Source organism: Sorex fumeus, unplaced genomic scaffold, assembly GCF_029834395.1.
Source record: "Sorex fumeus unplaced genomic scaffold, SorFum_2.1 ptg000081l, whole genome shotgun sequence".
NCBI lineage: Eukaryota > Metazoa > Chordata > Mammalia > Eulipotyphla > Soricidae > Sorex > Sorex fumeus.
In genome coordinates this window covers 14,457,191-14,482,765 of record NW_026606138.1, presented here as the reverse complement: position 1 = coordinate 14,482,765, position 25,575 = coordinate 14,457,191, and the positions used below count along the sequence as shown (strand labels likewise).

At 54.3% G+C, this 25,575-nt stretch overlaps 1 protein-coding gene across 1 annotated transcript in view; it reads right to left on the bottom strand.

The window, feature by feature from the left end:
* MYO1E (myosin IE) overlaps positions 1-25,575 on the bottom strand; it is a 190,971-nt gene that overhangs the window by 10,146 nt on the left and 155,250 nt on the right. The window contains exons 19-26 of the mRNA XM_056130676.1: positions 22,704-22,848; positions 18,642-18,756; positions 18,288-18,457; positions 15,385-15,530; positions 11,456-11,602; positions 9,964-10,121; positions 9,287-9,379; positions 5,501-5,702 (exon numbers count right to left, since the gene is read on the bottom strand). Of these exons, the coding sequence (XP_055986651.1) occupies positions 5,501-5,702; positions 9,287-9,379; positions 9,964-10,121; positions 11,456-11,602; positions 15,385-15,530; positions 18,288-18,457; positions 18,642-18,756; positions 22,704-22,848 (1,176 nt within the window). The remainder of the gene's footprint in view (positions 1-5,500; positions 5,703-9,286; positions 9,380-9,963; positions 10,122-11,455; positions 11,603-15,384; positions 15,531-18,287; positions 18,458-18,641; positions 18,757-22,703; positions 22,849-25,575) is intronic.

The window sequence follows — 25,575 nt, the reverse complement described above, 5'->3', positions numbered from 1 at the left end:
GCGGGACCACATGGGATGCTGGGAATGGAAGCAGGCCAGCTTTGTGCAGGACAAATGCTCCACCCACTTTTCGACCTCTGGACTCTGTGCCCCCACAGAAGGTCAGGGCACTTCCTGGGGCCTGCCTGCCTTCACCCCAGGCTGGGAAGAGGCCCACGCGAGGCTCTTGCGGCCAGAGCTTTCCGGCCCGTGCCCAGTCCCTGACAATGCCATGGCCTGCCCAGCCCTGGCCTTCGGAGTCTGTACACGGCCGCCATGTCCTCTGGAAGCCCCTAGCAGGAGCTGCCCAGAAACTCGGGTCCTGCATTGGCCATCAGCACAGTGGGCTCTGTAGGGGGAACTCCAGGGGACCTAGGCCAGCATCAGGAGCACCATGGCATGAGCCAGGCACTGCAGGAGGGGCGGGAGGGGCTGGCCTTGGGCACTGGGCTCTGTTCTCCTAAGGCGGCCACACGAACATGGGCTCATCCCTGCAACTCTCTACAGGCCAACATCATCAGCTAATTGCTGTGACTTTCAGGCTAAGGAAGCTCTTACCCGGCGGGGGTTGGGGTAGCGGTGGGATGGGAGAAAAGCTGGGGACACTGATGGTGGGGAACGTACACTGGTCAAAGGATGGGTGTTAGAATATGGAATGATTGAAACCCAACCATGAACAACCTTGTAACTGTGTCTCTCATGGTGATTCAATAAAAAAATTGAAACGGCCCACACCTAAACCAAACAAAAAGAAAGCCGGACCTGCACTCAGCAAGATCTCTGCCTCGGCTGGAACAAGGAACGCGGCAGGTGTGGGCGGGTACAGCAGGCAAGACTCCCCTGTATTGAGGCGAGGTACCCCCGAACAGGAAGTGACATAGTCCTGTCCCGCTGCTGCCCAGGGGGCGATCCTGGGCAGCAAATGACCAGCCGTGACAGGACCCACAGGTCTGCAGGGCGCGGAGCCTCTGCGGGTGACACAGTCACAGAGCGTGTTGCTTGTTAAAAGGAACCACTACCAAGATTAAATCCAGGCTCTTTAAATTCAATTCCTTATAATCAAGGTAGGATGTGGGTGATCTGACTGTGACATCGGTCACCCCACTGCCCACCAGGCTTGATTCGGCTGATCTGGCTGGCCAGGTGACTGTCCTCTTCCTCCCTGACCACTCCATGAGTGTCCCTTCCAAAGCTGTGCGCTCGGTCAGAGAATGCCTTTCCTGAACAGGGACGGGCCTGTCCTTTTGTCAAGGATATCAAGTGGTCGTGCTCCCCTGTAGGACTCATTCTAGTGAAGGTATAGGCAGGGGGATAGACAGGACCAGGTAAGGCAATGGTCCTGCAATAAGCTGACCTGGCTTGACCCCTGGCACTGCACAAGGTCCCCAGAGTCGGGGTGGTCACTGAGCAGGGCCAGGAGTAAGTCCTGAGCACAGAGATGGGAGTGAGCCCTGAGCACAGAGCCAGGAGTGACCCTGAGCCCAGAGTGGGAGCCAGCCCTGAGCACAGAACCGGGAATGAGCCCTAAGCATATAGCTGGGAGTCAGCCCTGAGCAGAGAGCCAGGAATGAGCCCTTAGGGCAGGTGGGTGTCCACCACCCACCAAAAAAGGGGCACAAAGTATTCAGTTCACCTTACCCCAATCATGTCACGGTATCTCACTCCAGTCTATATTCCTGGCTCCAGAAACCAGTGCCCTGGCCCCTCCTGGAAGCCCCTGTGTGATGGTGCATGGCTGGGACCCCTGCCACTGCATGGCCGTGATGGGCCTGAGGCTGGGATGGTCACCAGCAGGTCCTTCTCATGCGCCCAAGTGCAATGCAGGTCACTTCTCCCACACGCCAGGGAAGGTCTCGGGTCACCTGAGAGGGCCTTATAAGCTTCAGAGACTGGAAACTGATAGTGAGAGCTGTAACCCCAGAGGCAATGGGAGGTGAGGGCTGGCTCAGATGCTTTAGATGCGTGACAATGAAGCTACTGTCCTATGGGTCTCAGTGGTAAAGGTCATGCATCCTGGCAAGTGGCGTCAGAATCCCTTACCTCTGAGCAAGTGCTTCTCTACTCTGTGGGTGACACAGGGTGACAAGCTGCTTTCCGATTCTAATGGGCTCCTCCTGTTCTCCTATGACACCCAAACATGTGAAGAATAAAACTAAGACAAACAGAAATAGGGCTTCCATTTTCCGAGCACTTTCCAGCTTATAAAACTATTACTTATTTATTAATTTTGTTTCGGCGTCACAGCTGGTGATGCTCAGGGGTCACTCCTGGCTCTGTACTCATGAATCACTTGGGGAACTACGGGATGCTACAGATGGAATCTGGGTTGTTATGTGCAAAGGAAAATGCTCTACCCACTGTACTAGCTCTTGGGCCCTAGCACTGTTATTTGAACTTCATTAAACCCCGAGGCATTTTAAAATGATGATGGAACAATGGGTCTTACTACACCAGCAAGAACATGAGAAGATTAAGTTAGGGCAAACATGTGCACACGCTCGCGCGCGCGCGCACACACATACACACACACACACACACAGAGAGAGAGAAATATTTACAGAAGAAAATTAGGGGTTTTTATCTTTGCTTTTTGGGTTACACCCAGCAAATGCTCAGGGGTTACTCCTGGTTCTGTGCTCAGTAATTACTCCTGGTGGTGTTTGGGGGACCATATGGGATGCCGGGGATCAAACCCGGGTCAGCCACATGCAAGGCAAGTGCCCTCCCCGCTGTACTATCACTCTATCACTCCGGTCCTGGAAATTAAGTTTTAAAAAATTTTATTAAATTTTTTTTTTGGGGGAGGAGTCTCACCTGGAGGTGCTCAGGAGTTTTACTGGCTCTGTACCGAGGGGACCATATGGGATGCTGTGGGACCCCCAAGCCCAGACACACACACACATACACACACACATACACACACACACCCCACCATCACCACCACCACCACCTCCCTGGACCAACTCTGCAGTCCTCACCCCATCCATGCCAGGCAAGCTGGGGCAAGCTCTCAAATATCCCTTGTTTGTCCTGCAGATGTGAGATTTATGTCTTGAAATTTGAAGAAGGAAAAATAATGGCATTTTATTTCCCTGGCTCTTAAAAATATGCTCTATTCCAAAAGGTTGAATCTATAAACATTACTGGAAGTGCAGGGCCGGGTGCCAGGCATTCCTCAGCCTCCGCCGCCCGCACCCGGCCGTCGCTCCTGCGGCTTATGGGCCAGGAATGTTGCTATTGGACACTGCCTGAGAATGTCAGGCCACTGCGCCGGACTCCCGAGAACAGTCTTGTGGGGACACACAGGCGGCGGCTGTACTTCTCTACCCCCTCCAGCAGGCGGCAGGACCACGGGCACCGCTGAGCACTTTACACTCTCTCTCCACAGAGTTGGGACATCTCTGGAGGAATATGGAATTTCCTGAAATTATCCTCCCGTGCAACAGTGAACTCTAGGACTAGAAACGCCAAAAGGAGGGTCGGGAAGATGCTACGGTGGGGACAGCACGCGCCCTGCCCTCTGCCGACCTGGGGCCTGGCCCTGAGCCCCGCCAGCAGTGGTCCCTGAGCACGGCCAGGTGTAGCACTGTAGCACCATCCTCCCGTTGTTCATCTATTTGCTCGAGCGGGCCCAGTAATGTCTCCATTTTGAGACTTGTTACTGTGTTTGGCATATCGAATACATCATGGGGAGCTTGCCAGGCTTTGCCGTGCGGGCGAGATACTCTCGGTAGCTTGCCGGGCTCTCCGAGAGGGGTGGAGGAATCGAACCCGGGTCGGCCGTGTGCAAGGCAACCACCCTACCCGCCAGCCCCCAATAAATACAATAACTAGGGAAAGGTAGTCCAGGCTGGGCTTAAAGCTCCTAGCAAAGAGCCGGAGGTGGGTCATGGCACATTTCGGTGACAAAAAGAAAGATGGGGGGCGCCGGAGGCAGAGTGGGGGTGGGGCTCCCAGAAGTCTGGAAGAGGAGAAACTGACCTCATCCAGCCACCCGCATCCGCAGACCCTTAGCCTGCAGGAGTCTGGAGAGGCCAGAGGGGGCCACCACCACACCTGATTCCCACCCAGCCCCTCTCGGTGTCCTGGTCAGTAGTCGGCACGTGGTGACAAAAGGGAAGAGCCTTGTGGGGGTGGGGGTCGGGGGAGTGTGAGGTCCAAGGAAACCTGGCTTCACACTCCCCCAGTGAACTGAAACTAACAACAGAGACGCTCCCGAATGAGCAGGCGGCGCTGGCTGGGCCAGGGGTGCACTGACCTGTCGAGAGCCCCCGTGTAGTGTGCAGGGCCGGGAGGCAGGAGAGGGAGGCAGGCGAGGGACCGCGGGAGGGGCAGAGGATGGCCAGGGCAAGGGGACAGGCAGGGCGTGCGGACGGATGCTCCCACAGACTAGGAGTGCATGTGGCTGAACGGGGTGCGCATGGACAGCCCAGCATCGGGACGGACAGACAGCAGCGTGGGCCCGGGCAGTCAGTGAGCATGCACAGATGGGGCGCCAACATGCAGGGCTGCAAGGGAGCGATGGCACTGGGACACGCTGCTCTGCGCCACCCTGGCTGCCAGAGGCTCCTGGCCGCAGTGCAAGTGTGGCTGACAGCAGGCTGGGGAGGCGCTTCCATGCGCCAGGACCAGAGACAGTAGGAGGCGGGTGGAGAACCGAGAGACCAGCCGCGGGCCCACTCGACTCTTCGTTCTGCCACACCTGATGGGGAGGTGCTTGATGCTGTCCCTCACCTGAAGACACGCCTGACACCTCCCCCCATGCCCGGCGTTCACTCCATCACGACAGCCCGGAGGACAGAACATGGCAAAAGTCCATCCCTGGGCCACCTGACCAGAACCGGAACATCTAGATTATGGGAGTGGGGAGGAAGGGGAGCTAATAAGGAAACAGCCCGAAGGCCAGTGGGCGAGCATCATGGATGGGCACTGGCCTTGCGTGAGGCCAACCTGGGCTCCTCCATCTCCAGCACCCCACAAGGTCCCCGAGCCTCCACGGGAGTGATCCCTGAGCTCAGAGCCAGAAGTGAGGCCTGGCACTGCTGGGTGTGGCCCCAAAGCTAAAATAAGAAAGAAAGTGCGCCCCCTCCCGGTCATCTGCACAGACCCACGGGCCTTTCAGCTCTAGCTGTGGGAGGAGGGCTGGAGGCAGGTGCCCAGGGTCCTAGCACTGTGTGTGGCCAGCAGGGAGCAACACACCCTCTGGGCAGGAGAGGACCCCGGAGCCAGCAGCAGAGGCCCCATGACTCAGTGTCCTGGTCAGCCCGGAAACCTCTGCATCACCCCCAGTGACCAGGAGTCCCACGACCCTGCAGTCACCAGTGGCGACAGTCCGCCTGGCACGGTGTTGAGAGAGGGCTGCAGCTCTGGGTGCCCCGGGCTGGCCGGAGCAGCTCAGTGCCAGCAGGTCAGGGAGGCTGAGGGGGATGAGGCCCGTGAGCTCGGGGGGAGAGAGCTGCCCGCAGGGGCCTGTCTCCTGGCGTGTCGTGAGGTGCCCCAGCTGCCCAGGGGAGGGCCTTACCCAGCAGCGCCCTGGTCCGGGACCCTGAGGAAGTCCAAGCTGTCCAGCGCCTGCGACAGCCGCTCGGAGCCGGTGGACTGCTGCCGCGGCAGGGGTGGCCGAGCCATGGACGTGTACAGGGCCCTCTGGTTCAGCCTCTGACCTCCTGGGGCCTGCGGGTGTGGCACGCACTGGTTTTTGATGACTCCGTTCTGATGGTACCCTGCAGAGAGGGAGGAGAAGGGACACAGCTCTCACCTTCTTTCCTTCTTCTTGGTTTGGTGGCACCTGGCAGTGCTCAAGGGGTCATTCCCGGTTCTGCCACAGACAGAACCTGGGACTCCTCCTACACGTGAAGTTAAACTTTCTGATCCACTGCTAACAGGCTTTCTAAACAGCTTTCCCTCCCTGCTCTCCCCTCCCCTCCCCTTCCTCTCCTTCTCTCCTCCCTTCCCTTCCTTCCCTTCCTTTCCTTCCTTCTTTCCTGCCTTCCTTGACCACATTCGGGAATTACTCCTGGCAGTGCTCAGGTAACCATTCAGGGTGCCGGAGCTCAAACCTGGGTCGGCCGCGTGCAAGGCAGGTGCCTTCCCCTCTGAACTCTCTGGCCCCTGCAAATGTCTTTTATGGAAGTCACCGAACTTGACAGGTCTTGGTCTCCCAGTTTGAAGGAATGGAGGGCCAGTCTACTCCTCTTTGGCACAGACCAGAACTGACCCTCTGAAACTGGCCAGGAAGCGCGGGGAACAGAGTGGATGCTGGGAGCTGGCAGGGTTCCCAGAACCCGGAAGTTCCGCGTTCAAGGGCAGGTGAGCCCAGGCTCCCTGGCAGGCCCTTGCTGGAACCTAGGAATCTCAAGGTTCGAACGCCGGGAGGCTGGCAGGCAGCAGCTCCGGTGGCCAGCTGCATCAGCATGTCCCCTGCAGGAAGTGCCCCACCCCAGTAGGGGTAGTGTCGGGTGGACACACAGACCTGCCTCTGGGAACAAGCTCTCTAGCTAGACAACATTTCTGGTCAAGACCCCACCATCTGCAAAGCAATGCCGGAGGGTAACACGCCCAATCCCGGGGCGCGGGCCGGGAGCATCACCACTCCACGCTGTGCACAGTGATGCAAGCCCTTCTCCCGGACACATCCTGGCTGGAGTGAGAGCTGCATTCCCTGAGGGGCCCTGGGATGGACTCCCACAGAAATGCCCTCTGCTGATCTGAGAACATGGTGCCCCAGGGAGCGCCTCTCGTTGGTGAGGGAGAAGACCTTCAGTTTTGTTTTATTTTATGGCCACACCCAGTGATGCTCAGGAGGTACTTCTGGCTCTGCACTCAGAAATCACTCCTGACGGGGTGGGAGAACCATGTGGAATACTGAGGCTCAAACCCAGGGTTGTCTGTGTACAAGGCAAACAACTCTCCCCACTGTACTACATCTCTCTGGCCTGTGGGAAGAGGTTTTGAACTGAATTTTGAGTACGATGAAAAAGTATTCTGCAGCCGCTTGGAGCAGAAAAGCAAATGGACTTGTGTTGATCCGCGCCACCAAGCCTGCCCAGAGGGGGAAGGGCGATGACCGGCCCGCCCGCTCCTCTCTGGAAAGAAAGATGGCGGCCGCACGGGAGCCTTGTGGAAAGCGGGTTTGAGCCGGGCTCGGGGAAGCGGCGGGGACCTCATGGGAAGGGGGGCTTTGTGGGCCGTCCCCCACGCCCCACCGAGGTCGCCAGCTGCCCCCCATGAGCGGCTCTCCGGCACGGCCACGGCCCCGGAGGCACAAGGACTTAGCACAGAGAACCAGCCGCTTGGAGCAGAAAAGCAAATGGACTTGTGTTGATCCGCGCCACCAAGCCTGCCCAGAGGGGGAAGGGCGATGACCGGCCCGCCCGCTCCTCTCTGGAAAGAAAGATGGCGGCCGCACGGGAGCCTTGTGGAAAGCGGGTTTGAGCCGGGCTCGGGGAAGCGGCGGGGACCTCATGGGAAGGGGGGCTTTGTGGGCCGTCCCCCACGCCCCACCGAGGTCGCCAGCTGCCCCCCACGAGCGGCTCTCCGGCACGGCCACGACTCCAGGGCACAGAAATCAATCTCTTAACTAGCTAACTTTTAATAGAAATTCTTCCAGGGTCAATAAGTAAAATAGCAGAAATTCAAAACCGCGCGGCCACTATTGCGGCCGCGCGACATCATTTTATTCTTAAACCAAGTTGTAGAAAGCAAATCATTTCACAACACTGTTTCAGCATGTCTGATTGGGGGGGGGGTCGTAAACTCTAAACAATAATTGTGCATCTTCTATCGAAATAATCTATCTAGTCAAAGTAGATAGAGTATTAACTAGAACTCATCTGCCTCATAAGAATTGGGAGGGGTGGGAGGTGGGGGTCTATTGGGGTTCGGGGTTAAAAATGAGTATTGGTAAAGGGAAATGTGTTTGGTATCTACATGACTGAGACCTAAACCCGAAAGCTCTGTAACTTTTCCCACAGTGATTCAATAAATAAATAAATTATAAAAAAAAAAAAAAAAAAAAAAAGTATTCTGTCAAGGTTGAACAATTTTTTTTTTTTTTTTTTTGCTTTGGGGCCAGACCCATGAAAATCACAGAAATGCCAGCTGGTGCTGGAGTCTGTATTCCAGTTTCTGAGAACTACTCTGGCTTGAACAAATAACTACAGGCAAAAATCTAAACCATGGGCCCTCAAAGAAATATAAACACACACACACACACACACACACACACACACACACACACACAAAGGCAAACTGGTCTAAAATAATTCTAAGTATAAATCTTATTGGTCTATATTCTAATTATAAAAAATGAGAAACATGAAGCATAAGAAGGAAACATTTTTTTCTTATTGTTTTGGGGCTATATTTGGTGGTGCTCAGTGATCACTCCTGGCAGTGCTCAGGGGACCATGTGGGGTTCCAGGTCCTGAATCTTTTAACCCAGGCCTACCGCGTGAAAGGCAAGTACCCTACTGGCTGTACCACTGCTCTATCCCAGAGTTAGTTCTTTTTTTTTTTTTTTGCTTTTTGGGTCACACCTGGTGATGCACAGAAGTTACTCCTGGCCTGGCTCTGCACTCAGGAATTACTCCTGGCAGTTCTCAGGGGACTATATGGGATGCTGGGAATCGAACCACGTGCAAGGCAAACGCCCTATCTGCTGTGCTATTGCTCCAGTCCGAGACTTAGTTCTTTTTTTGCTATTAATTTTGTATTTCTCTCAGATTCAACTTTATGTTTTGGAGTAATTTTCCTAGATCTGATCTGACTAGAAATAAAATGTCTCCACCCTAGCTAAGCTGCTCACTATCTGCAAACTATTCTGATGGTGGGGAGGTTTCACCTGGAAAATTCCTACTTTCACAAAAGCAGCATTCTGCATCTTAAAAAGCTGTCCCATCCAGGCGGGCATGGACAAGGACCCTCCTTCTCTCTCAGTCACGGGGGCGGGTGTCCTTCCGAAAGGAGCAATACTGCTGAGTGCCGGGACTGGAACCCAGTCTGACCCGTCTACTCACCTGCATTCCTGTCACGGTGGGGCTGGCCACGGGCAGCCAGACGGCTGATCAGCCGACTGTGGCCGTGCAGTGGCACATGGCAGCCACCACATATGCAGTGATCTGCTAGTGGGTGCTCAGCCTACGTAGTTTGCAAGTTACGGCCCTGGCTGCTAGTAGGTAGGGATCAATGGCCGCTATATATATAGCTGCTGTCCCTTGGAATCAGTGGCTGCTATTAGGGACCAGTGGCTGCCCACCCCTCCACACAGCAGGATCAGTGGCTGCTGACGGGACCAGGTGCATCTTACCTGGGGGCGGGGGAGCGGCTCTCATGGGGTAGGTCGCGTTCTGCGTCCCGCTGGAATAACCTCTGCTCTGAGCTGTGTTCCTTCTGGTAGGACCTGACACAAACAGATCAGACGAAACATAATCAGCACCTGGGTCACCTGATGTCTGAGGAAGCTAGAGCACTGTGGAGTGAGCACTGCCAGCAGCCTGAGTCTGGACATGGGGAGGAGCTAGCTGTATGTGGGGCCAGAAGTCCAACTCGGTAGCTGCTTGCGTTCCCCTATTTCTTGGGCTCCAGAATTTTGAAAAATTTTATCATTATTATTACTTGTTTGGCTTTTTATGTCACAGTGGGTAATGCTCAGGGATTACTCCTGGCTCTGCACTCAGGAATTACTCCTGATGTTGTTCAGGGGCCCGTAGGGGATGCCAGGGATCAAACCCTGGTCGGCTGCATGCATGCCATGCAAGGCCCTTGCCCTCTGTACTATGACTCTGGCCCCCTGATTTGTTTTTAGGGCAGCACTGACCCCTGCGGGCGGGGCGAGCCTGCCCGCTGCATTGCCCCCAGTGCCGGGAATACTCCTGGGGAAGAGCCCAGCCCACCCCTGGCTTCAAGCCTGCAGACTGGGACCGGGACCCACTGAGGGAGAGAGCAGGTGGCGTGGGGCAGGGGGAGACGAGGGCGGGCACTTACGGGAGTTCTTGGGCAGCCCGGGTCCGATGCTGACCTGCAGCACCTTGTTACTGGGCTTGAGGGCGGCCAGGTCTCCGAAGCCTTGGTGGAACTGCACCTGCCGGGAGCCCCCCGCGCTCCAGGGACCCCAACTCTCCTTTTTCAACTTGAGCTCAAGCCTGCAACAAGCAGATTTGTGGGCATGAAGTGGGCATGAAGGAGCGGACCCGTCACAGGGCGAGGCAGGAGAGTGGCCGAGAAGCCCTGCGGCGGGTGGTATGTGCAGAGAGACTCAGGGGCCTGGCCGGCTGGGGGAGGGACAAGTCGAAGGGCCACACAGGCGCCTGGTTGCAGGGCCTTCTTCTCTCTGCTGCTGCACAAGGGCAGGTAGGAGCAAGGTCAGCACAGGGCTTCTGCCCCACCCCCAATCTCCCTCAGGAAGAAAGACAAATTCCGGCTCCTGAGTCCAGACAGAAGCGAGAACGCCAAGGGTCTCCCTCACACCCAGTCCTCTCCGCGCTGCCTGGATGCCTGTGCGCAACGATGACACGTGCTGATGTTTTTTGGCCCTATGGGATGCGGGGAACTGAACCCGCATCCCATAGGGTTGGCCATGTGTGAGGCAACCCCCCCCCCCCCCCCCCCCCCCCGCTGGACTACGGCTTTGGCACCCAGACGCTGCTGTGCTAACTCCTCTTTTCTTCCAGTGTAAGACGTCGACCCTAACTCATGCTGCTGGGGTCCAGGCTAGCCATCCTTTGCCTTGGCGACCACCGCTTAGGAGAGTCCCAGGCACAGACAATGGCCCCAGCACAGAGGCCAGGCTGCTCGGGGGAAGGCTGTGCCGAGCTGTCCCAGCCAGGGGTGCCTGTCCACAGCCGGCCAGCACTCTGAGGGCAGGGCCCCCACATGGAGTTGTGCGGGGAGGCCCCCACCCCATCTTATAGACGGAAAATGCATTTTTGTTTGGCTTTCGTTCTGGGGTAACAACAAGTCTCACAATGGAGACGTTACTGGGTCCACTCGAGCAAATCGATGAACAACAAGAGGACAGTGCTACAGATTAGCTCTGGGGTGACACTCAGCTGTGCTCAGAGCTGAGTCCTGGGAACGCTCCTGCCAGAGCTCGGGCCGCAGCAAACGTCCTCTCTGCTCTCCGGCCGCCGCTTTGGGAAGCCTCAGCCTTCGCCAGTGAGTGCGCTGGGGGGGACGTGGCTGGCTGCAGGCCCTGAGACAGCGTGGCCCAAACGCCAGCAGCAGGGCGAGTGCCCAGTGCCTGCGGGTGAGCCTGGACGCTGATGCCTGGTCCCTCCCCGGGTCCCAGTGTGACTGCTCTCCAGGGGAGCCCCCTGTGGAGTCAGCTTCTGCGGGAATGCCAGTGTGACCCCGTAGAAACCTCGTGGCACATGGGTCCCTGGGGCCCATGGGGGTCTGCAGGAGGATGCTGCGTGGGGCTGCCCGGGAGAGGTCCAGCTCTGCTTCTGCACAGAAGGGGCGCCCAGACCCTACTTACGTATTGCTAAACTTCAGAGGTAGTTGCTTCTGGGTTTTTTCCTCGTAACGTTTTGCTAAGAGGCTTAAAAATTCCGTTTTGAAGACAGATTCAAGCAAACTGTCATACTCTTGCTCATGGAGAATAAAAAGGTCGTCCTGCATGGTACTGCAAAGAGAGTGGAAAACAGCAAAATCTCACTTTCCATTCACTTAGTCCTTGTTTTGTTTCGGGTTTCTTTTTAAATGGTGCTGGGGTTTGAAGTCAGAGGGTTTTGCGTATGCAAATTACACCACCAGTTGCCTGTGGGTCCCCTCCTTGTCTCCTTCCCCTTTTCCTTCCTTCCCTTTCCCTTCCTTCTTCCCTCCTTCCTTTCCTTTCTTCATGCTTTCCGTGGGGTGGGGGTACACTTGGTGGTGCTTAGGCCTGACTCCTGGCAGGCTCGGAGGGGACCAGATGGGGTTCCGGGGATCAAACTGGGGTCAGCCGCGTGCCAGGTAAGCTCCGGCACTATACTAATTCTCTGGCCCGAATTGGGAGCTTGTACTCCCTAGCTGTGGGGTACAGAGCAGGGGCCCCTGTTTACAATGACCTCTGGCACCACCCCCAAACAGCTAAGACAGCCTCTAAACTGGTGGCATTCAACAAGTGCTTGGGGTCACCATGGTTTGCAGGGTCACAGGGTGAAAACCATTCATTGCCCTAACAATGACGTTCCCTGCGAGGTGACTTGCCGCTATTATTTAAAAACAAAGCAGCCAGGCTGCAGAATGAGAGAGAGGCACCCACAACTCCAACACCAGGGGGCTACCAGTCCCAGCCCCATCCCCAGCATCTGGGATGTTTCCCAAAGGATCACAGTGTGGCCACAAAGCTACCAGCACCCTCTAGCTCCTGGGCTGGAAGTGGTCATTATCGCTTCCATTTCCCTCCGAAAGATGCAACATTTGAGCTTCTCAAAACAGCTCTGTAGATTTACCAGAGGGGCTGCAGGGATACCAGGGTGGGTTGGGGGGTGGGGTGGGGCCTAAAGATTTGTTTTGCATTCCACTGGCCCCAGTTGGAATCCCTGGTGCCGTGTAGGGTCCCTTGGAAGCTCACCCCTCAGCACCATCAGGAGTGATCCTGAACAGAGCCAGGAAGCCCTGAGCACTGTCAGGTGTGGCCCCAAACCAAACACACACACACACACACACACACACACACACACACACACACACTTTCTCTCTCTCTCACTCTCTGGAGCAGAGTCAGTGATCCATGCAGGGAAGAGCTATAGGAAGAAGCTGTAGTAAGAGGCTGGACCCAGAGAAAGAGTAAAACAAGAAACATCACTCCCAGGTGCGGGTGAGGAATAAAACCACCAGGTCCGGTGACCTGATTCCACGTCTCCTCTGACGCGCCTGGCCATGCCTCTCTGCCTGGCTGGACTTGAGGCTGGACACTGATTATTCAACAGCACTAAAGGAGCTCAGCACAACTAATCCCAAATAACTCAACGTGCTCATATTCATTAGGAGTTTCATTACCGTAGAGAAACAGAGCACGCCGGCCAACACTTCAAGGCCAATTGTCAGCACGAGTCTGGAAACGCAGAGTGACGTGTTTGGACACTTTGACTTCAACCATCACATTGCAAAGCCCTTCCCGTTGGTGACCCAGTGAAATCTATCCTCGGCCCGGCCGCAGCCTGCGCGCCCCTCCCCTTGGCCCACGCTCCGAGGAAAACAAAGCCAAAGCCCTGACACTGATTTATGCTACAAAGCCAGACTTATCTTTGGACTTCCCCCATCTAATCAAATGCTCAGGCTGCAATTTCTTACAGATGTCTGCCCGGCCCCGTTGGCTGAGAGATCTTCGACTAGTCCCTGGTTTGGCCCTGGACCTGTTTTTTTATTCCCTCATCGTTGTGGCTTACTGCTGTACTGCTGACAACACTAAAAAATTCTGCTTTACTCTCTCAAACAGCATCTTTTTCACAGAAGTGTTAGTTACAAAACCAGGAGGAAAGTTCTAAAGAAACGTTCATTTCACGTTCTTTAAAGCTGAAAAGGCACTTTTCACAGTCAGCCCTGCCTTTATATACACACGTATATTATTTTCCTCCCCTGATTATGAGTTGCATGGCCCTTTAGTTACCTAGGAATAGAGAGGTAAATGAAAAGAAAAAGTCGGCTGGAGAGCTGGCTGGGCAGGCCTTGAACACAAGCTTTCCAGGAGAGAGTCCCGAGTTTGGTCCCTGAAACTGTGTGGCCCCCAGAACGCTAAGACAGCTGGGAGCTGCACCTGGACCCCCAAAAACTAAGACAGAAGAAAATAAACCACAGCCAGAATGGGAGCAGCAGAGTCAGGGCGGCAGCTGCCTCCCACGTGTGCTTGCCCAGGGTGAAGCTGCCACCTCTCCCGGCCTCACCTGCCCCAGGTGCCTGCTCCGACCCACCCTGAGCACTGGGAGCGCCCGAGTCACTCCCCAAAGCCTGGGCTGTTCTGGCATGTAGAGAGAGGGATGCCTGGAGCTCGTGACATCCTCATGCCCCTCTGAAGGCCACAAATGAACATGGGGGGGGAGGGGGGAGTGAATTCGGGTCGCTTGGAAAGTTCTGGGTCCCTGAGGCCCAGGGGCCAGACGCAGGTTGGGTGCCCATGCAGAGCAGGGCAGTGGGTGCCTCCGAGGGCAGAGGTCTGGGGAAAGGGGGCCACAAAGCCGCCGAGGCTGGACGCTCATACACGGGGGCTGCCACCACTGCCCCCACATCCTCCCCCTCAGGGAGACACACAGCAAGAGGACCAGTGACAGGGCGAGCAGGCAAGTGAAGGCCCCGAGAGCCCCACACCAGCCTCTGCTGGAAAGCATCCGAGTATTAGTGATGGTTTCAAACAAGGGGAGGTCACCAGGAGGTTACTGACCTACAGGCAGCAACAGGGCCAGAGAGGGGGCCCAGCAGGGAGTGCTCCTGCCTGGCATGTGGCTGACCAGGGTTCGAGCCCTGGCTTTCCATATGGTCATTCCTGAGCACTGCCAGGAGTGATTCCTGAGTCAGGAGTAAGACCTGAGCATTTCCAGGTGTGGCCCCCAAACAAACAAAAATAAGGAAAAAAAAAAAAAAGCCAAACAAACCCCCAAAACCCAAACCAAACAAACCAAAAAAAAGAGGGCAACAGCCAAACAGCTGTTTAGACCAGGGGGAGGCGCAACCATGGAGACTGGGAGAAAGAAAAGAGGGTGATGTGAGTGTGACCGCCCCCCGCCCCCCATACACCCCCAGACCGGGGACATGCCCCGGTGGGAGTAACAGGGCGCCAGCACCTCCCACCTCCCAGGCAAGCAAGCTCGAGCTGGTTTCTCTGGTGGGGAGACAGGGGCTGACGCGGCACGGTCCTCAAGGGTCACCCTCAAGTCTGCTCTGGTGACCGCCCCGGCGCCGGGGATTTCCAGCCCGCAGGGGTGAATGCTTGAACCCCACACAACAGCTCAGCTGCACACTGGCCCCAGAACGAAGTCTGCTGGCACCTTCAGAAGTATCCGGGGATGGTGCAGGAGGAAGCCCAGGGCTCAGGGGCCTTTTCTTCTCTTTCATCACCTGAACTTGGCGAGCCAGGATGGAGGACGGACCCCACACGGTGTGGGTAGCTGAGTGAAGCCCTGCCTGAGTGCTGGGACGAGGGGGCGCAGGGCCCAGTGGGCATCGGGACAGGACCAGGGGCAGGGAGGCTCCAGGGAGTCTGAGGAATCCTTCCCGGGGGAACCAGAGGCCACCCGAATGGACCAAGGGTCACTGGCGGGGGACGAGGGACGGGACGCCCTCTCCGGAGGGAGCGATACTGCCCCAGACGGGGCAGGACAGGTGATTTGTGTGACCCTTTATCTTGGCATCTCATTCCTGTCTTTCAGGACACAAGGGCCGGCCAGCCGCTGTCCCCAGGCAGTGGAGGGGAGTGGCTGGGCTCACCTGAGGGACACGGACAGGAGCCGCTCCAGCTCGATCCGCCGCTTGAGCACCTCCTTCACCAGGCCCTTGTCAGGACCCTGTTTCACCTTCTCCCGCCCGATGAGGTACAGGCACTTTGGGGTGAGGAGCAAGTCTCGCTTTACGCCCTGGAAGAGAGGGCGGGGTGATGTAGGGGGACACACCCAGACCCCAGCCAGCCCGGCTCTTCCCTCCCGCACCAGATTCCTGGGCTCTCGCTCCTGGGCACAGAGCTGGACAGTCCCTGGGTACCTCTGGGACCTACTCTCCCCCCACCAGGAAAAGCGACAACTGCCCACACAGTGCCTTGGCGAGCAAGTCCACTGACATGGGGTGGCCACCCCACTGTGGCCCAGGTGGGCTACAGTGGTTTCTCAGTGGGGAGGTGGGTCGGGGCTCATGAGTCTGCAGGCATGTTCTTGAGAATCCCTGAGACTTCGGCATTTGGAAATGGACGAGCTTTTGTGTTCAAGATGACCCTCAAGCCCGGGTACTGCCACCACCTCACTGGGAGACCCAGCGCCCCCAGCTGCCACCATGGTCAGAGGCCAGTGGCGAGGGGCTGGAGTGATGGGTCAGCAGGGAGGGAACTTACCTTGAATGTGGCCGACCCAGGCTCGATCCCTGGCATCCCATATGGTCCCCCAGCATCACCAAAATGATTTCTGAGTGCAGAGCTAGAAGTAACCCCTAAGCACTGCCAGGAGTGGCCCAAAAACCAAAAAGAAAAAAAAAAACCACCCCAAAACCCTCAAACACCAAAAGACAAAAAGCTGGAATTTATCTCATTGATTTTTTTTTCCTGACTGAAAGATAAAAGGTAAAGGTAAAGGCCCTCCCGTTGATCATCGATTTGCTCGAGCAGGCCCAGTAACGTCTCCATTGGAGACTTTGTTGTTACTGTGTTTGGCATATCGAATACGTCACGGGGAGCTTGCCAGGCTCTGCCGTGCGGAAAGATAAAAAAAAATGAACCGCCTCTGCCACCCAAAGTTCATACGGGTTCATGAACTCCTGTGGCTTCAGAGAACACTTTTTTGGGGGGTGGGGGTGGGGGTGGGGGAGGGCTCCTGGTGGTGCTCAGGGCTGACTCCTGGCTCGGAACTTAAGGAATCACTCCTAGAGGCTTGGGGGTCCTATGTGGTGTTGGGGATACAACGAGGTGGGGATGTGTGTACAGTCACATGCTAGGCAAGGGCCTCAACACTGTCCTGTCTTGGGTCACTTCACCCTATGGGGCCATGGACCTTGCCCCTGGGATATTCAGTAAACTGGATATACATGTTTGCAAAACTGTGTGTTACTCTGAACTTTGGACCAAATGATTTTATGTCTATCGATTTATTCTGAAAGCACTAGCAGACAAATATATAGAGATATGCACAAAATGATGCACACTGCATTTTCTTTCCTTTTTTTATATCTTAGCAGGAGCGGAGTTCATGCCCAATTTAATCAGCTTAATCAATGACTGAACAAATAGCAGTACTCCTACATTAGTAAAAAAAAAAAATCTTAGCAGGAAAAAGGGGCAAACCTCATGAAGAAATGATGAGAAACTGGTTAAAGATATAAACTCCTGTTAAATGGAATATTTTGTAGTGAAACAAAATAATTTATAGTGCTACATGGATGGGCTGGAGCCCAGGTTGGCCATGTGCAAGGTTAGCACCCTACCACTATACTATTTCTCTAGCACAGCGGGGTAGGGTGTTTGCTTTGCAAATGGCCAACATGGCAGACCCGAGTTTAATTCATCCGCCCCTCTCAGAGAGCCAGGCAAGCTACCGAGAGTATCTCGCCCGCACAGCAAAAGCCTGGCAAGCTACCCGTGATGTATTCGATATGCCAAACATTTTAGTAACAATTGTCACAATGGAGATGTTACTGGGCCCGCTCGAGCAAATCGCTGAACAACGGGAGGACAGTGACAGTTACATGGATTAATGTGGAAATTTCTCTCTGGTGTGCATATGTGTACATAATATATGTATGTATATATATGTACATACATATATTATACTTAAATTTAGTTTTGGGGCCACATCCAGCTATGCAGAGACTCCTCCCCGTTCTGCATTCAGGAATAACTCCTATGAGCTTGGGGGACCATATGGGGTACAAACCCAGGTTGGCCATGTGCAAGGTAAACACCCTAACATGTACTATTTCTCTAGCTTCTATTCATTTATTTTTAATCTTTATTATTTTTTCTTTCTCTCTCTTCAGGACACACCTGGTACTGCTCTGAGGACCCTATGTGGTGCTGGGAATTGAGTTGGGTTAGCTATATACAAGGCAAGCACCTTACCCCTGTACCATCTCTCCGTATGGTGTAAATCTTTAAACAGGGGTCACACCCAGAAAGCATGGAAATCAGGGCCTTGCACATAGACATGCGACTGATCACTTGAGCTATTTCCCTGGCTTTCCCTGGGAAAGAGAAAAACTTCGGGAAAAAAGAAAACACATCTGCAAAACAACCAGACTATAATACTAAATACAGCCCACATCCCATTCTGGAAAGCTCTAAACACACAGAGAGCTCTGAAGAAGACAGCATCTCAGAGGGCTGCCCTGGGGAGGCAGCTGTCTTGACTCTTGCTTTATATATAGTTTCTAAATTCTTGTTTTGTTTGGGGATCACACTTAGCCGTGCTCAGGGCTAAGTGATATGGATTAAGTGATATGGGATGCCGAGAGGTCTGCCGGGTGTAAGATAAGCACCCTACCTGCTGGACTATCCCTCCAAATTGTGTTTCTTGCTTCCCCCCCCCCCCCCCCAAATAAACATGTTCTCTTTTGGTCTTGGAAAAAAAAATTCATGTACTAGTTTTTGGGGAAAGTGAATGAGCCCGTTGCCCCCCAGGGTGACCAGCAGGTACCTTGAACCTCCGGTCGTACTTGGTCACTGTGTCTGCGAAGTCGATCTTCTCCCTCTTGCCCACGAACTGCTGAAGCTCTGGGTGCTCCTCCATCCCGATGTAGTCCCCGATGAAGTTCCTGTTAATGCTGTTTCTCCGCCTCTCCTTCTTGTTCAGCAGGAGGTCTGAGGCTGTGGGAGCCCCAAGGGAGAGGTGTGAGAGAGAACAGGTCCCCAGAGCCAGGAGGAAGGCACTTAATGTGGAAATCCACAGTGACACTCGACAGGAAGCAGGAGGAACACACAGCCTTACAGGCAAAGCGAGAGGAACTATCACTGACAGAGTAGAGAAATTGGGACAAAAGAACCAAAGTACCTTCTTCTCTCATTTGGACATATTTCTTCCGGGCCACAAACTTCCTCCAGGATTTCTGTATCACTCGTGCATACCCATCATACTTCCTCTCTCTCATTTCTTCTAGAAGAAATAGCTGGGGAGTGGGGTGGGTAGAAGAGAAGACAGATCTTGAGCCAGCTCAAAGGGCTGCACCATACTTGTGGGGGTTATTTGAGGGGCATTTAAAGACATACATGGAAAGTACCATCCCGGATTTTTTTTCACTGAATCAGGTAGGGTGTTTGCCTTGCACTTTGAATGACCCAGGTTTGATCCTTGCTAACACACAGGGTTCCCTGAGTACAGAGCCAGGAATCACCTCTGAGCATTGCCAGGTGTAGCCAAAAATAAACAAAACAAAAAAGTACAAACAGGATCATGAGGGTCTCCAGGTTGTGGAGGGTAGTTTCTCTCTCAGGGTAGTTTCGCTGGTAACAGTGCTGGCTGCATCCAGGGCATTTGGCTGGGCCGCAAAGATGATGCCTGCCCTGCCTGGCCTGCGGTGTCTGTGAGAATCAGACAAGGACTCCAGAGCTTCTCTCCCGCCGTGGGTCTCCTCAGAGAGGCCGTCTGGAGAGGGGCTGAGGGGACGGAGGCTGCGCTTGATGCTGCCTCAGCCTCCACACAGGACTTCCTGGCCTGGGCCAAGGCAGACGCTCGCCGCCACTGCAGGGACCCCGAGGGCCGCTTTGCTCTGGGGTCCTGTCGGACAGCGGCCACTCACATGACTGATACTGACCACTGCGCCCATGCGTGATGCTTGGAGAGCCAGGTGCAGTCCGACACTGCAGTACACCCAGCACTTCCCTGAGTCCCACAGGTGCTCAAGGCACACGTGTGTCACCTATGAGGATCGACGAGGCACGGAAACCAAGACTGGGTGACGCCGGAGAGGCAGGAGAACGGGGACAGGCGCTTGCCGGGCAGCTGCATTCAGTCCCCCAGGCCCCTGGAGTGACCCTGAACACAGAGACAGGACTGTGCCCTGAGCACCCAAATCAACAACAACAAAACAGTCAAGTGCAGCCTCTGAGATGCAGCCCCACGCCTGCCCTTGACAGTCTGCTCTGTGATTCTGCCTCTCTGGTCAATGCATCAAATGGAGGAGAACTTTCTCCTTCACTTAGGGAGTAGCTGTCACAATTCTCCAGGAAAAATTAAAGAAAAGGTGCCAGTTAAAGACCAAAGTCAAGATGATGACTAATCAGAGCAAAAAAAAAAAAAAAATCCAGAAATCAAGAGCTAAATATGACTTGAGGCAGCTGTTTCTGATAATCCAGGTCGGAAGTCACATCTTTCCCTTCCTGCCCTTCCAGTTCTTCTCACTGCCCCAGAGAAACAAAAAAGAAAGCTGAACGCTGCAAATGCCAAATACCAAGACAGCCCCACTCGGCGCTGCAGCCAGTGCCACACGCAGCCCCAGGAGCTAACGGAGAGTCCAGGGACTGTGGCCAGACCATCAGGCACTGCCCGAAACCTGAGCCTCGTGGCTGTCTGTTTCCAGAATATTCGCTGATTCTTTCTTGAGTACTTCTTATCTTGTGTTCTGAAGAACTCTTGTATTTCTTCTTTTTTCTACAGAACTATTTTGGGATTGCCATAGAAAATACACTCGTGACTCAGAAAGGATGAATAGGCAGCTAATTCCTAACTTCCTATAGATTAGTGGAGAGATTAGTTGGGTTTTAAGTTCTTTCCAAAGAAGCCACGGGATTTAGAAATTAGTGAGGTTCTAGAAAGGAAGGAAGGGAGAAAGTCGCAGACACATGCAACAAATAAAACCAAATCCGCCAGTGCTTCATGTCTAATGTGGGTTTCTCAGGCAAATGAAAATGGGGTATTTTGTATATTCAGCACATTTACTGTAGCACTGTAGCACAGTCCTCCCGTTGTTCATCGATTTGCTCGAGTGGGCACCAATAACGTCTCCATTGCGAGACTTGCTGTTACTGTTTTTGGCATATCAAATATGCTACATGTAGCTTGCCAGGCTCTGCCGTGTGGGTGGGATACTCTTGGTAGCTTGCTGGGCTCTCCGAGAGGAATGGAGGAATCGAACCTGGGTCGGCCGTGTGCAAGGTAAATGCCCTATCCGCTGCGCTACTGCTCCAGCACATTTACTGTGAAAGTAAAAGGGAAAAGTAATGTGGATTTTTGAAATCAAATTTTTGTAGAAATATTTGTAGCATATGGTTGGATGAATGAGAATGAAGAAGAGCATAAAAGAAGGTGTGTGTGTGTGTGTGTGTGTCTCCCTGTACATGTGTCTGCATGTGTGTATGTGAGCATGTGGGAGTATGTGTGTTTGTGTATCTGTGATATGTGTTATGTATATGTTTTGGTATGTGTCTCTGTGTTTGTGTGTATATCATATGCATGTGTGCATGTGTGTTTTGGCATTGTGCGTGCATGCTTGCATATGTGCACGTTTTGTTTCACTTGTACGCATGTATTTACGTTGTATGCATGTTTGTGTATGTTGTGTGTGTGTGTTGTATGTATGTTTGTGTATGTGTGTGTTTCTGCTGTGTGTTGCCTGCATGTGGGGAAGAACGTGGCAATGCACAGCACTAAGACAATTGGAAGGAAGGTAAGGAAAAGACGCTTCTTCTACTTCCTCCCCCTACCTTGATTTGGGAAATAAAACCCTCAAGTTCAACAGAATCAGAAAAAAAAAATCACAAATTATGGGAGCTCTTTCAATTCAGAGGAAAACGTAGCAGGTTGGAGTGAAGGCAGGGCAGAGCAGAGCAGCTCTGCGCAGTGCCGGAAGTCACGCCCTCCGCTTCCCAAAGCTCGGGCACTGTTCTGTAGGCTGCCTAATGGGGGAATGACACAACATTTTCATCTTATATTTGGAAATGAAACTGCTGGGAATCCACAAATAACTCAGTGTGGAAACTGCTACCACCAACGTTCCCTACACAGTGTCTCTCGACACGCATGGCTTACTGATGAGCCGTCGCTGGGCCCCAGACCGTGCCGCCAGGCCCAGCATCACCCCCCAGCCTCGGGCCGCCTCCCTGAGGGGGAGCCCGGCCACTGTGAGGCTGGTTCAGGGAGGAAGGGTTTGCCTGCTGCTGTTGCTACGCATTGCGAGCTCCTGGGACTGCTTGCTGGGTATGCTACAAGCACTGAAGAGGGGTCTTGGGATTGCTATGGGAACCTCAAGAAACACTGCTGCTGCCTGAAGACAGTCCAGCGGTTTCTCCCACTTACAACAGTCGGCTCCTGGGCTGGAGGGAGCGCCATAGGCTGGTGCCACATACATGCTGTGCCCAGGCTTTGCATGCAGGAGGCCCTCTCTCGGTCCCTGGCACCACCTGGCACTCAGGGTACTGGGAACAAACTTTCGAGGACATGGACGGGGAGAAGAGGTAGGAGGAGAAGTCTCTAGATTTCTGGTTTTTAATGGTGTGGGGGTTGGGCCATACCCAGTGATGCTGGGGGTTACTCCTGGCTCTGTGCTCAGGGATCACTCCTGGTGGTGCTGGGGGGCCCCTTGGGGTGCCAGGGATTGAATTGGGGTCTGCTGTGTTTATGGCAAGTGCCCTACCTGCTCTGTACTATGGCTCTGGCCCTGATCTCTAGATACAAATATTCACTGGTCGGAAGTTCAAAGAGCAACATTTTCCCATCACAGGCTTGTGTTCATGATCTCAGATTCAGCAGACATGTATGGAATGATTCAGAGATGCTCTCCCACCTCCTGAGGAGGCGTCACTGGGCTTAACAAATCCCATGGGAGGGTCCCGGTTGAGCAGGACCCCAGACTCTGTGCTCCACCCTGAGCTCTGGCTGAGGAGACCAGGCATGGTTGCTTTGAGGGTGGGTGGGGAGGATGTGCACCCCAGCAGGGCTGGGGAGACCAGGAAAGGCTGGGGACCAGGCTCGGAGCTCCTGAATACAAAGCACGGTTGGCTGGACGTGACCTCTCCTCTACTGGGGGTTGGAGGGTGGGTTCTGGGCAATGCCCAGAGGTGTGTGGGCAGGAGGCACTCAGGAGGGCAGGACAGGCTGGCAGGGGCTGCGGGCACTCACCGACTCGGGCGCCTTGATGAACACTTTGCTACGGCCCAGCTGGAACTGGTCGCTGTCCATGTTGACAGACTGCAGCAGGTGCAGGACACCTTGCTTCTCGTCCCCTCGCCATGAGGGCCAGGTGGCTTTTGTCAGAATGGCGTACCTAGGAGGACCATCAGGGATGGGGTAACGTTCAGACAGGGCCCGGCCATTGACAGCCATGGGTGTGAGGACCTTGCTGCTGGCCAGCTCTGGCCCTTAGAGCACTGGCACTGATGCCCGGCGGAGGCCTGGCTTCCGTGTGGAGCCCAGCAGGACTGCCCTGAGGACAGACCCCAGAGCCTTGGGGCCTGCAGTCCAGGGCACCCACACGGTCACCGCATCGGCTCTCTGCAGAGTTCTGAGGGGCTCTGGGCAGCGGGGCCAGTGCTGTGCCCAATCTGTCTTCTCACGCAACACTGGAGCATGTTTGGGGACGGGGTGTGGCAGCTTCCTCATCTGCTTGTTTGGGGGCTGACTCCTGGCTCTGTGCTCAGGGACAACAGGCAGAGCGGGCGATCCAACCCAGGTCAGCCTTCTGCACGGCAAGGCCTTAAGTCCTGTGCTAACCCCCTGGCTCCAAACTCCTCTTTTATTTTATTATTATTATTTTTTAAAATTTTGTTCATCTAGAGGCATTTGTTTGTTTTGCTTTTTGGGTCACACCCAGCAATGCTCAGGGGTTACTCCTGGCTCTGCACTCAAGAATTACTCCTGGCAGTGCTTGGGGGACCATATGGGATGCCAGGGATCGAACCCGGGTCAGCTGCGTGCAAGGCAAACACCCTACCCGCTGTGCTATCGCTCTGCTCCCTAGGGGCATTTTTTAAAAAAAATTAAGAGAGGCTTTTATTTTTATAAAAGACTGTGAGATAGTTACAGTTGTCCATGATTGGGTTTCAGTCATACAGTGTCCCAACACTATCCCTTCACCAGTGTAATTTCCCACCACCAATGTCCCTAGTTTCCCTCCCCTCCCACCCCTATGGCACGCACCTGTCTCTCTCCCTCCCTCCCTCCCTCCCTCTTTCTCTCCCCCCCGCCTCCCCCCCTCCCCCAATTATGGCCTGCAATCCTGAAAGGTCGTCATGCACATCCCTTCCCTCCCTTCAGCACTCAGCTCTTGTCCACCGTGACCTTTCCAGCCATCACTGTCCTCTCATGTGTCCCCGCTGCCCCCCTCTGTCCAGCCTCCCCTTCAGTCTCACCCTCCTCAAAGCCTTTGCCCATGTTGTCCCTACTACTCTCATGCAAGTGCTCTACCTGCTGCATCCTAGTCCCCGAAAAACAAAGGTTTTTTTTTTTTTTTGGCTTTTTGGGTCACACCTGGCGATGCACAGGAGTTACTCCTGGCTCTACACTCAGGAATCACCCCTGGCGGTGCTCAGGGGACCATAAGGGATGCTCAGGGGACCATATGGGATGCTGGGAATCAAACCCAGGTCGACCGCTTGCAAGGCAAACACTCTACCAGCTGTGCTATTGCTCCAGCCCCAAGGTCTTTCTATTTTCAATTGTGCAACTGCAAACACATAGCTCAACTCTCAAGTTCCTCCTATTAATGCTCTATTTCTCACTTGATTTAGATATACAGTAAGGAAATTGCTTGCATAGGTTTCCTTCCTTCCTTGAAAAGGGCTCCCTCCCTCCCTCTTTCCCTTCCTTCCATGGTACTGGGGTGGTGAGGGTCTCCCCCACTGAACTATCTCCCCAACACCCTTAAGTGCCCTTAAGGTCGAGCTATAGCCTCTATGCAGAAAGATGATCTCTCACCTGGCTTTTCCAAAGAAATAAAGCCCTAAGAAACAAACCGCCACCACCAAAACTGAACAAGTATCACAGTCACAAAATACAAATCCGTGTCTCCTGGCTGGAGGTGGCCCAGGAGCCAGGGCCACGCACTCCGCATGTGTGGGACCTGAGCGTGAGCCTGACACTGCACGGTCCCCGGTGTCACCCTGGCGATCTGGAGCGTGGTTGGAGTGGAAGGTTCCTGCAGGGAGGCGTGGAGGAGGTGGTTCTAACTCTGCCCACGCCTTCTGGGCATCTCCAGGAGTGTCACCAGGAGCACTGAGCACTGCTCAGGAAGCCCCTTCCTGTCCCCAAAGGATCTCTAGTTGTCTGCAAGTGCAATGCTATTAGGAGACCATTAGACAGGATCTGAGCGTCTTAAGTATAAAAGAAAAATAAGAAGTGAATAAATAGTGTTTTGATTTTGTTGAAAGCAAGGCTTATTAAACTATAGGAAGATGGAAAAAAACCTTTTCATTTTTCATTTTCTGTATTACATTTCTTCTCTACATTAAAGAAAGCAATTTGGGGGCGGGAGAGATAGCGCGGTGGGCATGATACTTGTCTTGGATGCGGCTGACCTGGATTCAATCCCCAGCACCCCACCTGGTCTCCTGCATCTGCCAGGAGTGATCTCTGAGTGCAGAGGCAGGAGTCAGCCCTGAACACTGCCAGGTGTGGCCCCAAACCAAAAAGCCAAACCAAAACAAATAATAAAAAGAGGGCAATTTCAAAGAAGAATCATTTTGAAAAACTCTGATGATTACCTAATTTCTGGGTCTCAGCTGGCCTCTGGGGACAAGAGGCGATATCTGGGAGGCTCCGTCTGCTCACAGCGCGGGATGCGGGCTGCTGGCAGAGGCCCAGCCCACCACACTTATGCGGCCCCGTCACCCAGAGAGCCTGCCCCAGGCGAGACAGGCAACGCTGCCCCAACAGGCATCGGCAGACCAGCAGCAGAGCAGACGCTGGCCCTGCGAAGAAGTGAGATGCTCTCTGGGATTTTCTCTGCTTCCTAAATTCACTGTCCATAAAGGCCAGTTTATAACAGAGGCGGAGT